The sequence below is a fragment of the Python bivittatus genome, unplaced genomic scaffold (assembly GCF_059951505.1).
Source record: "Python bivittatus isolate LINGU-HERP-01145 unplaced genomic scaffold, Pbiv_v1 ctg000020_np1212, whole genome shotgun sequence".
Taxonomy (NCBI): Eukaryota; Metazoa; Chordata; class Lepidosauria; order Squamata; family Pythonidae; genus Python; species Python bivittatus.
The window spans coordinates 111,466,530-111,479,507 of record NW_028277030.1 but is presented as its reverse complement, the minus strand read 5'-3'; the positions used below and the strand labels follow the sequence as shown (position 1 = coordinate 111,479,507).

Sequence of the window (12,978 nt, the reverse complement as noted above, 5' to 3'; positions counted from 1 at the left end):
AGTATTAGAGTGGAAACTACAAGCATCTTCAGCTGAAGCTTCCTAAAAGCAAAATCCTATATGTTCTCCTTGGGCTGTAGTAAAAAAGGGACTGGCTCCTGGGGGTCCTCTTTGCTGAAAGACCAGCTCCATCAGGCTTCTCTCCTTCGAGTACATTACTTCACATTGATTTAGAATTAAACTAGTGGAGAATATATGTAGCTCAGAATTCAGTCATTGGATTCCTAGTGTTCTCTGAGTTGATGTTGTCACCTAGCCTGGTAATGAAACAAGAAGAAAAGCCTGGTAATTGCAAGAAGAAAAGCAAGCTCAGGGGACACCAAGAACCCAATAACTTTAAAGTATGCTGCCTAAATTTGCTTCCCCCCCATCCAGCATCCATTATTATTCGTTTTCCCTTTGGAATTGTGTCTTTCAGATTGTAAGCTGAAGAGCAAAGACTGTCTTTGTTGTTGTTCCCCTTAGGAAACTTTACAGTTGAAAACTGGAAGGAAAATGCTTTAAAAAATGTACCTACTAATTCAACAGGGCCCACTCCTAAATAAAGATTTAGGATTGCTGTCTTGATATATTGTTATTATTTTGTGGCTTTCATATTCCCTTTTATGCAGATATCCCAACTGGTGTGTGTGTGTGTGTGTGTGTGTGTGTGTGTATATTGCTTCCCTCCATTTTAACATCATCATAAACTAAGAGAATACCTACATTAAAGTTACCCAAGACCTTCATGGCAAAATGGGAGTCTGAACCTGGATCACCTGATTCATAGCCATGCATTCTGACCACTACACCACACTTGCTTAAGACGACATTAGTCAATCCTAGTGATGGATTCTTCACAATCACAACATAACTGAAGAGGTGTTTTCCATGTCATGTTCATGCCATTTTTGAGGCCTGGTTTTTTTTTGTTTTTTTTTAAATTTCCTTCTTAAAAACCAGCTGGTCAAATTAGTTCCCCTTCCATGTTATGAGTTAGCAGGATTACATGTCTTGGCCAAATCCTTCACTTGCTGGACCATGCCTGTCAACGGGTGCACTTTGGAATAATGTTTATATGCACACTGATGCAAGATCTGCCCTTGCTAAGTTTTCTTGGAAAAATCAAGTGGTGGACAAGGCAAGTCTTAGCAACTCTTCAGCGTATGCTCAAACACACATGAGATTTGGACAAGCCTTACCTTACACAATCATAGGTTGAATTTGATATATTGTCAGCTATACTCAATCTGCTGATGGAAAACCAACCAACCAACCACTGACTTTGGGCTCTTTCCCACTACATTTCATCGCTTTATGAATGGCAGTCCAGTCAGCATTCATCTTTCTGCATAAAAACATTCTGCCCTCAAAAGCTTCTGTGAAGAAGGAACTGCCACTGAAAATTGCATACAAATACACACAGTTTTTAAAAGAGTCATGAGAAAAAACTGCATGCCAAAGAATGATAGTAGAGTGATTTGCATTTTCAAAGGTTCTTGATCATTTTAACAATTATATAAATTTCGATGGTGGTAAATACAAAGTGAGAACAGAAGTAGAGAATTTTCTTCAGATTTTTCTTAGTCATAGAAATACATGTTTGTTCAGAACTCTGCTCAACTAATCTCAGCCATAAAGTAAACAGTCTTTTCGCTGATTCTCACATTCCTAGTCACACTTCCAGAGATTAGTGGATAAAAAAGACCTAAGAGTATCTTGCATCTTACATCGCTTTTTAGGGGAATATGCTTATATGCAGACCTAAGTGCTAAGGAATGGGGAGATGATGTCTTCACCTAAGAAATCAATACAAGAAGACAAGAGGCAGCAATGGAACAGTTCAACTGTTAAAACTTCAGTCCTTGTGGGCCCAAACTGGAATTCCACTATGAAGGACAAGCAGAGGACAAAGATGTGTGTAAAAGAAGGCATCTCTTGCTTTAAGAGCCAAGAAGGTGTTTGAGAAAAATCTGGGGAACAAGGGTAGGAAAAGATGAAATGCAGATAGCAAAGCATGGCAATGAAAGCCAGATAATTAGCATACAATATGGGGTTACAGATGCTAAGAAATTATAGCTATCAAAATTCCATTCTCTACACAAAGATGTTAGAGAAGACTTAAGGAACTTGGTGCTCTAGCATCTATAGCAAGCCATGATGATACCAGAATGGTGACACACATACACACACACACACAAAGTGACATGATCAGACGAATGCCATTATTACAAAGGTATGTATATATCAAACATTAAGTTGCCAGCTGCAGCATTTAGGTGATGAAGTGATCACACATATTTCATCTTTTGCCCACTGCTCCATATACACCCATTACTTGAAGTTTCTGGATGTGTTCAGTATGATGGCTGGGAATTTTGGGGAATGCAATCAAACACATCTGGAGTGCAGCAGTTTTGGAAAGGCTACGCTAGTAAATTTAAGGGAGTGGCATACTGATTTGGGATCTTGCACTGAATTTCATTTCTTTTTCTTAAACAGGTCTTTTGGACAATAAGTAGCCTTGGCAATGGTTCAGAAATCACTGCCATGCCTGAGGAATTGTATTTGAATTTCTTTCAATGTATATTCCTAGTGGCATTTAAAGAGATATGCTATTTTCTAGGTATATGATAACAGCTCTAAGACATTAACTAAAAATTACTCTCACAGCCACCTAGAACATGAGACCTATGCAAATGCAGTGGTGTAATAGAAATCAAAACCGTCATTGGCTAAACTCCGAGGGTATCCTGACTTCTAAAGAGAAGGGCTGCCTGTCAATCACCTCTAACAACAGGGGGTTCTATCCCCCCCTACCCCAATGCCTGGGAGAACAGCCAGGGTTTTAAGATTTTCCTGAACGTCTTCAGGGTGGGAGCTGTCTGGATCTCAGGGGGATGAATTATGAAAGGTTAAACTCAACTCTTGGCAACTGCATTCACACAGGTCTCTTGGGAGAAGTAGTTTGCCATTGACTACTTCTGGAATATGTTTTTTTTTCAAATTTCCTAGTCTAGTCCTGGAATTCTTGGGTGGTCCCCCATTCAGGGCAGTTACCCCCTAATTCAATCAGCGCTGATCCTGATTAGCTTCTGAGATCAGCCCAGTTCATCTAGGGGCTGCTTTTGGGGGGGAAAAAAACAACAACCCTGTGCTATGAAATTAATTTGCTGCCTCAACAGTTACATTCCAAGTCAAATTGCTAAGAAAAGTCAGTGTTATTGTTTTTTTTAAAAAATTATAAACTCAGTTGAGGTAAGCCACAACCACAGTTCCATCATTATTGCACTGAAATTCTTCCCTTGTTTCTAACTTCCATTGGTTCCTCTTACAAAGAAACAGTAAAAAGAAACAATAACAAAAATTATTCTCATGAATACTTGTAAGCTGCTTAGAGCCAAGGATGGTAATGGGTGGCATGTAAAAGTTGAATTAAGTAGTTAGAAAATTAACAGAGGATTCTGTTAACTGTTATAGGTTTCTGTGCTAAAATACATAGAGGACAGATTTTATCAGTGTGGATTCCAAGTCATACTTAATTAATTTGAAGGTCTTTGCTCAGTTGGACTTTGAATCAAAGCCTTATTGTTATTGGAAGGTAGATTATTTTCTTTGTGGTATAATCTGGTACAATATTTAGAGCATTCAAGAGCATGTTGAGCAAAATGAATGCATACAGAGTGTCTACACATAAATGTAAATGTATTCATAATCAAGAGCAGAATATTTTCTATGGCATTTATCAAAGCAAATGTCCTTATATAGGTATTACTATAAAATGATGAGAGTGTTTAAAACAAATAGGGACAATCTCATGTTTATATTCAAGATATTTTCAGTTGTATCATGGAACTTAAACTGTTCTTTAATCAAAAAATAAAAGGAAATGACTGCACAAAATAATAGCAATGACATTTAAAAGACATTTTTAAGTGCTTCTAGTTTGCAATAAATGTTTTTTCCTTCTATTTTCACATGTTCACCATTGTGGGGAGCTACAGAGGAGCAGAACTGAGAGAGAGAGAGAGAGAGAATGGTCATTTATCATCTTCCTTGATGTAAGGAACACTGTTTGGATCCCTATAGTTTGCAACTCAGTTTTTACGCTTTTCTTATGATCATTTTAATGACTGTATTTCTGAGTACATCCATAAGTCTCACAAATCTTTCTCCACCAAATCTTCCTGGGAATTTTCTATCTTGAAGTTGGGAACCTACAGTATGATCCTCCAATTGTTGAGCTACAATTTTCATCATCCCTAGCTGGCTCAAGAGACACAAAAGTCACGGCTGCCCTAACCCTACTGTTTGATCACCCCATTCCTTTCTCCAGACCTACAGTACATGTCAGTTGATTTTAGGACATCTTTTCCTATTCTCCTTCCTACAAGAAAGTGGTAGTAGCAATACTGAATGGGCTGCAGGCTCTTGAAAAATGAACCTCCAGAGTTCTTGGAGCCAGGAGGTTTAGAGAACACTGCTTTTCTAGGGAGCCTTGGACACTTCGTATCTTAGTAAGAGAGTAACTGGAAACTGGTTTGGAATGATGAAATAAGAGGCAGAAGTGACAGGAAATTATTGTGGTGGATGTGAGCCCAACAGGAGGTAAATCAAACTCAAATCCCTATTTTCAAAGGTCTGGTATGGGATTTGCCTTATTATTGAGGTGAGGAGGTTTCTATGTCAATGATGCAAAAGAATTCTGCTGCATAATGTGGTGGGAGCAACTCTTTTCTTTTCTACTTTGGTTTAATTAACCCTATCATTACATGACATCGACAGGCATTGCATTTCCGAATTAAAAACAAATTTTTTTAAAAAACCCCACTTTATTATGTTTACAAGGTTACTAATAGATTTTCTCTCTCCTTTTTCAAAATCTTTAAACCTGTTTACCAGCACTTCCTGGAATTACCAGGTGATCATGCTCCATTGCAGGTCATTTGGGAAGACCAGAAAGTAGAACTGCTGAAAAAAAGGCTTCTGTTAGGAGACTCCTAGGCATTGCAGTCTGTTTATAGGAGCTGCCATGGTGCATGATCAACTGGGGAAGAGACAGACTTTCAGGTAAGAGCTCTGTGATATTTGCATATTAAAAAAAAGGCTGGCGACATCTTGAATATTTCATTCATAATATGAATGCAATCCCCTAAATGGGTTCAATGGATTTTAAACTATTTTTTGTTGGAAAAAAATGTACCAGTATGGCATTCTGGTTAAACATGTTGGACAAGAAGCAGGGAAACCCATGTTGTAGCCCATCCACAACCACAGAAGGTTTTGGGTGACTTTGGGCCAGTCATTCTCTCTCAGTCCAACCTACCTCATAGTGTTGCTGTTTTGGGAAAAATAGGAGGAAGCAAAGCTATGTATGCCACCTTGAGGTCTTGAATGAAAGGCAGGATATAAATCTACATTTTGTTTATTAATAAGCAGGCCAGAATACCTGATTCATTAAAGGAGGAAGTAAAATGGAGCCAATTTTTCAGATCTGCTTGTTCCCACCATGATTCTTATATACCGAATTGCCAAATCCTTTTTGTCTCTGTGATCCCATTTGATTTGAGTAATAGAAAATTTGATTTTCCTCATACCTATTTTGAAACAAACATTCAATTTATTCCTTTCCTTTAATGTGCTATAAGAAAAGTTAACCAGTTTGACTTCCATCACAACAGATAAAAGAAAAGACAGATTCACACATACAGAAGCTATCATTTGCTCAGCTGTCATATTATTATTTTTCCCAACTTACTGCTAACTTGATGAAGTATTCAGTACCAGGGGAAAGATCTTGTATAGTATAGTTCTGAAAAAGATCTGTAGAGTTATAAATTGTATCCCAAACTATAACATTTTTCTCTTTCTTGGCAATGTACAGAATGTATCTATGTACCACTCCATTCACTTCCTTTGGTGTGTTCCACCTAAAAAAAGAATCAACATATAATTGTACAACAAATAAAGAAGGTAGTGGGGGAATATATGATGTTTACTTAAAGAGTGAAAGCTAATCTAATCATCAAGCAATTTTTGGTAAGTACTGAAGAACAAATGAAGCAACATAGAAAACTTTTTAATCTGAAATCTGTAGCTGGGGCCCAAATTATTTTGACATTATGTTTAGGATGAAAATTATATCCTGATCATATCACAAACCCTTCTTCCTGTACCACTGTTTGCACTGAGGCTATGGCCATATGTAGGTTACACTGATTGCATAAAGACTAATGAAAATTAACTTGGCAAATGGTAATCAAAGATTTACAGAGCCACTATACTAATCACTTCTGTGCATTTAATCATAGTAAATATATGTCGCAGACCTTATTTATGATTGAATTCCCTAGGATTCTTGCATAAATTGACACTATATGTGTCGCAGGTAGAAAAGGGACTTTGGGCTTATGTCCTTTAACCCTTTCTCATAGGGGTTGGTTTCCAGACCCTTCACCAACTTGGCAGTCCTCTTTTGAACTGGCTCCAATTTGTCAATGACTTTTTGAACTGTGGGATCCAGAACTGGGCAGAGTTAACTGTGGTGCCCAGAACAAGAACTCAAGAGGAAAGCTATTCTATTAGCCAAGACTACCCCATTCCAACACTACTGGGGAAAAAGAGGAAACATTTTACTTAACTGTGCTTCTATTGTTCTAGAATCCAAAACTATCAGGTCTGGCACATCCACATGAACTGGTGGGAGCTCTGTTGTAAGCACAGTGACCTGGGTACTGTTTTTGCAGCCAACAATTGTGCAGGCAGAGATAAAAAACTGGTATTCTGTAAAAGTTTTTAAATCTACAAAAAGGGAACAATAGGTATGAAGATTAATTTCCCTGTTTGGATTTAATAAAGCATTAGCAAATATTTATCTACCATATCTCTGTATATTTTTTTCAAAAATTAGGATATCATAAATGTCAATAGAGTTACCAATCTTATAAAAATATAGTTTCTGAATTATAGTCAAAAATATAATGTAGAAAACATAGCAATACACATAATTAATAACAAGAATAAATAGATAAATTAATTTTTATATACTGATGTAGGCTTTCATGGCTAGTATTTCTTGGGCAGTGCTAGGCTTCAGGTTTTAGTGACCGTGGTCTAAACAACAGATTTCCTGACATTTTGCTGGCATCTTCAGAGGCAAGGCGGTCTACTATGCAAACCACAGGCAACTGAGCAGGGACTGACTGGAACCCTGCCTTTATAGCCAGGTGTCCTGACTGCTGATTGGTCTTTAACTGAGCTGGCTTCTGATTGGTGCAGGTTGGTGAGGGCTGATCTCTCATTGGTTCTTTGTTTGTGCCCAATCCTGATTGGTTGTTTTGGTGGTGTTGGTTCCTGATTGGTGGTTTGTTCAGGTTGGCTTCCAATTGACCAATCACTCATCTCTGCTCAGTTGTCTGTAGTCTGGATAGCATACATTATATCGTGGAAGACTCCGCACACCAAGCTCTCCAGAATTTCAGATGGGGATTTTCAGCACTGTCTGAAGATACTTAGGAGGAAATCTATCAACTTTAGGTGCTAACTATATATCCTGCCAAGTATCTATGGCTGTTCTCCTTTAAAGTCATTTAAAAACTGACATATTTAATAATACAATATATTTAGGTAAAAAAAAAAAGGAAAGGAAAACTGAACTTTTAGTAATAACAATAAAGAAGTACATGTAGTACATTGTCCCCATTATTATACCAAAAGTCAGATGCCAGCACAGGGTTCTTTTCTCAACATTGCAGTGTTCTGATATCCTAGATTTAAGTCCTTTCAGATTCCCTTTTAATACTTTTAGTAGAACTATTATATCTAGATTGCAAAAATCTGGACAACCTCTAGATGGCAGCAAGGCAAGATAAAAAGCTCTAACCATGTGCTACCATCTAGTGGTTATCCAGATTTTTGCAGCCCTGATATGCCTACTTTTACAAACCAGACCATTTATGGTATGTTTTAACATCTTCTCATCCTATATTGCTTTTTATCATACACCAGAAGCAGATAACGTTTGAAGGGTTGTGCACCACAACTCAGCCTTTTGACATTTCAGGAAGTGCAAGGCATCATTTGGTGATATGGGGATGTCAGCGGAGAGTCAGAGCTAATTTTTTTCATATTTCCCCCCCAGGATTTTAAGGATGGGAATGGAAGAACAACCTCTCCTATTCTACCCTTAACATCCTCTGCCTACCGCCCATGGTCTTCAACTGCTATTGTTCAAATTAATTTTAGAGGTAGATGACAGATTTTAAATGTGGGAATCAGAGCAGTTTCTTCCCAGCAGCTTCTGACTCTTGTTCCTATTCATAATGCACTAAAAAATTAACAACAACAACAACTTGCTGCCACTTCCATCATTCATTTTAAATAAAAGCAGGAGAAAAAAAGAGACTTGTATCTGCAGATATCAAAGAAATCCATTGATGTCTTTTCAAACACAGCATGATAAGTAAAGAATAGGAGACAGGGATTTTAACATGTTTCAACAGCCCAGGTTGATTTCTACCAGCAATGAACTACAGGAACCACACATTTAAATCAAACCAGCATCAATTACTTGCCACATCTGATCCAATTTATACTGCTTGTCGGAAATTGACCTATTCAAGTGCTTCATAATGGATCAATTGCTTCAACAGATGCAGGTAGGAACATAAATCTAAATCCTGGGCTCTCCCCTAAAACTCTAAGGTTACTGTTTGTCAAGCCCTCCTGATTATGGCTTCTTGTTTTCCATTTGCTTGATTGGATTATTTGCATAAGAGCAAATGCAGGCAGTTGTGGACATGAAAAACAGATAATTCTAAGATGTATTAGAAATGGTTCTACAAAAATTATCTAGAGATGCCTTAAAAAGAAAGGCAGCTCAGAATATGGAAGTCTCATGGATTCATGTCAAATAAACTACAATTTACTCTAAGGATCACAAGTTATATGCTATTTAACAATTGATTTCATGCTTTTCTTGGAGAAATTTTATTGATCTCAATTTACAAAATGAACCAATAAACAGGCAATGATTTCCTTTTAACTTTCTACAGAAATTGAATGTTTTATTATGTTATTACTCACACCCACATTAGTAAATTAAAATCCAGTCATTGCCCTTTTTAATCTGTAACATATCATATTTATCAACAGTATAGCCCATTCTATCTAAACTGTTTAATGTGATGACATGTCTCTCCCTTTATTCCATTCTGAAAATTTGGTTTTACGCTTTCTTTTGCTACTTACTTCTTTACGACCATATCTACCGCTAAACCTGAAAAGTTGAAGTTTATTTTAGCATTAAGATATAATGGATGCTAGACATGCTAATGAAGTGTGATGGTACTAACTGGCTTCAAAAAAACATCAGTGGCCTCCCTATGGAGTTTTTAAGGGATGGAAAGTTCTTCCTAAAATAGTTCTTATTTCCAACAACCTTTCCTACTTTCACTGACAAAATGTTTTGGAAAGAGCTAATAGTTTAGTAGGATCTTCAGACCATTTAGGACTTTAAAAGTTAATGCTACATTTCAAATTGGGCTCAGAAATGAACTGAAAGTGAAATCAGAAAGGACTGTCATATGAACAAACACTATAGTCTCTGTGAACAACCCTCTGGCTTATCTTCGACCAGCTGGTTTCTGGACTAATTTCAGAGGTAGCATCACTACATATAATTGTTTATTTTAGTATTTATTTAGTAATAATTTATTACTAAAACGTATAACCAAGCCCTCATACTACTCCCAAGACTCCAGACATTTTACATTAATAAGATAAAATAACAAAAATATTCATATTAATATAACATAAATAACAAACACCATAAGCAACTTTTACCGGTAAAAATTATCTATTACAGTTCTATATTCCAAATGCCCTATAAGAAATGTGAGTGCTGGTGAACTTATTTCTGACAGAAGTGTGAGGGTTCTATGAATTTCAGGGGCAATATGTTCCAAAGAGAAAGGATTTCCACAGATGGTTGTTTCTGTGCTTATTCCCCCCCCCCCCGCATCATTTCTGTGCCCATTCCACATGGTGGGGGACTCAAAGCATCCCCTCATAGCCAAGTCAATAGGAAGAGTAGATAATACATTGCAATAACTCCAATAAGAGGTAACCGAAGTATGAATAATTGTAGATTGTTATGACCATAGCCTACACGATCGTAATTAGTATTTCAATTTAAGAAGTTAAAAAAAGCTTTGCTCCAAGAAACCATATGGGCCTCCTTGAATATGTGGTATCCAAAAGAACATTTACAAACAATTAATCTAGTTAATTAATTCATTGAAGAAATGTCTAAGCACCGTTCAGCTGAGTAGACAAGGCACCTACCAACAGTATCTCCATCTTGTCTAGATGAAATCTCAGTTAACTGGCCCTTTTTCAGCAATTAAATACTGGTTCAGAACATTTACTGCCTCAGTTGAATTTAACAAAAATGAGAAACCTGGTTATCTGTATATTGGTGACAACCCTGGCCTCATCTCAAAACAAACAAATAAAAAAATCCTCCTCCTAATGGTTTAAGATTGTTATGAATAGCTTGGGAGGTAAAATGTAATAACATGTAATTGCAAAAATGATGGGATTGTCAGTCCTTAAGGTTGGCAAGTCAGGAAACAGGATTAGTCTTAGACTGTATTTTAATGTGGCTAGGGTATAGTAGCATAATCTTGAAAGCCTATCAAAGCCCCTCTCTACTTCATTTTATATCTAACACAATCAAGGCAGAGTTGTTTTGAATTTCTTTCTCTTGCTTTCTAAGTTCCCAAGACCTCAGATATCTTTTCTGTAATAACCAGGCATTTCCCTCCTCCTTTTCTGATTAAAGCCCATATTCCATCATGTCATCTCCCCCATCAGTCACTCCCCCCTCCCATGAGTGAAGTTAGGCCAGGTAGCTCACAAAGGTCAACAAATAAGTCTAAAATGGAACATTTACACAAAGCTTGAATGTGTCTTCCCCTCTCTTGTTGCCCAGCAACAGCAACTGGAGAGATCAGTATGGCAGATAGCAAGGAGTCTTCTTTTTGGTGATCATTATCTGGTGAGTCTGGAGACACTTCAGAGGAATAGGGCTTGTGTGAGTATTTCCAATGGAACTGGTGGAAAAGTTGTGATATGTGGGACTTCTGGGGAAGAAATGGCAGACTGAAGACGGCTCCGTGAAAAGTGGAACTGATGACCGCAGCAAAATGAAGAGCCAGTGAGTTGACCAGCTCTTTGACAATTCATCTCTGGACAAAGAGAGGACTTGAGATCAAGTGCTTTAGACAGCTGCTCCTTGTGAGGAGAATGCAAGATAGTGGTCTCTAGCATGTTTAGAGCTCTGTGAGATGGGGGAGTAGCCATCTTGCTCAAACTGTGGTTGGCACCTTTGAAAAGACACTAAGTTTGCATATTTGCTAATCACTTTTGGAAATTGCTTGTTAACTGATTTTCAGCTATTAGGAACCTTTGGATTGACAGGTTTTATTGTACCAAGTGAGTTTCCTTCAATCCTTAGTGAAAGAAGCGTTAACTACAAGTTTAAGAACTTAAATTTGGAGGGAGGGGGAATAAACAGCAAAAAGATGATTAAAACTTTGATTTTAGAAAGTTATGAACAGACTAAAGGTCCAGATAAATTTGAAATAAGATTTTGGAATTAATTATAAAGAATCCTTCCCATGGGAAAATGCTTTTGTTTTTAATTTTCTTTAAAAAAAAACATAATACAATAAGATTTTAAAACTGGACACTAAAGGGAACAAGTGGAAACTAAGGATCAAAACTTAAGGAGAAGAACACTTAAACTTGAATTACATTTACAGAATGAAGCAAAATATTTTAACATTAGACATATTGAAGGATATTTTTGAATAACAGACCCAGAAGTTAATTTTTAATAGTGTCTGCCTCTATAAATAGACTGTGTTTAAAATATGTTATTGAAGAGGATTTGTCAAGTTTTACCTGACAAGATTGAGACTGATTTGAAAGTGGATTTAAAAATGACAGGCTACAAGAATGACATGAAAAAAGATGTTACGCTGGCCATACAAAAGAAACTGGCTGATGTTTTAATAATTAAAAGTGATATACAAGGCACAAAACAAGAGAGTGACCTGGATAATTTTCCTATATGGGATTTACAAAAAAGACTTGTTAAAGCTCTGAAGAATTTTGTGAGAAGGGACAAAGAAGAAGTGAAAAGAAATCAAGTTCTAGGACATTATTTGAAAGGACTAAAGATCGAGATTATTAGAAGTAAAAGAAGGGAATATAAAATTGGTTTATTTGATCAAGATTAAAATAGATATGTTGTTATCTCTGGTAACCCTTAATGGACTTTTGCTGACACCAGGACTATAATGACGATGCTTTATGGATTTGTTTATAGATAAGAGATGGGATATTGAAAGAAGAGATTGTTGTATTTTAAGAGGAGGTGATAAGTTACTAAAATTGTTTATACTTGTTGTGATGAAGGTGAGAAGTCACTTCTTTATATATTTCTTTTCTTTTTCTTTACTATATTTTTATTTTTCTTTCTTTTCTGCATCTTCTCTTTCTTTTTCTTTTTCTTTATTTTTTCAGTTTGCATAAGTTTTTACTGTTGTAATTATAACCTTTAATAAAATATTATTTAAAAAAAGAAAAGTTGTGGTATGTGAATATCTTCTGCCACTTTCCAAGATCACTCCATGTCAAGGTAGCCTTTCCAGTGAAGCAATTTGAAATCCAAAATATATTCGACCTCATATTCCTCTTCCCCATCTATGAGAACTGGTGGAGGAAGGCAAGATAGAGAACATGAAGGACAGGGAGGCCCCTCCCACACAAGGAAAACAGTGAAACACCAAGTGTATTTTCACTGAGATTGGCAATTGCAAATGAAAGGCCATTGGATTGATCTGATCTATGACATGGAAGGGGACAATAAACTTTGAGTCTAGTTTCCTGGATGGACAGGAGAAAGGTGAAAGCCATACCAAATCCTCCTCC

The 12,978-nt window shown here is 36.8% G+C and overlaps 1 protein-coding gene across 1 annotated transcript in view; it reads right to left on the bottom strand.

Annotated features, from left to right (window-relative positions):
- USH2A (usherin) overlaps positions 1-12,978 on the bottom strand; it is a 484,310-nt gene that overhangs the window by 261,825 nt on the left and 209,507 nt on the right. Inside the window, 2 exon segments of the mRNA XM_088132494.1 lie at positions 5,738-5,909; positions 6,621-6,780. Of these exon segments, the coding sequence (XP_087988620.1) occupies positions 5,738-5,909; positions 6,621-6,780 (332 nt within the window).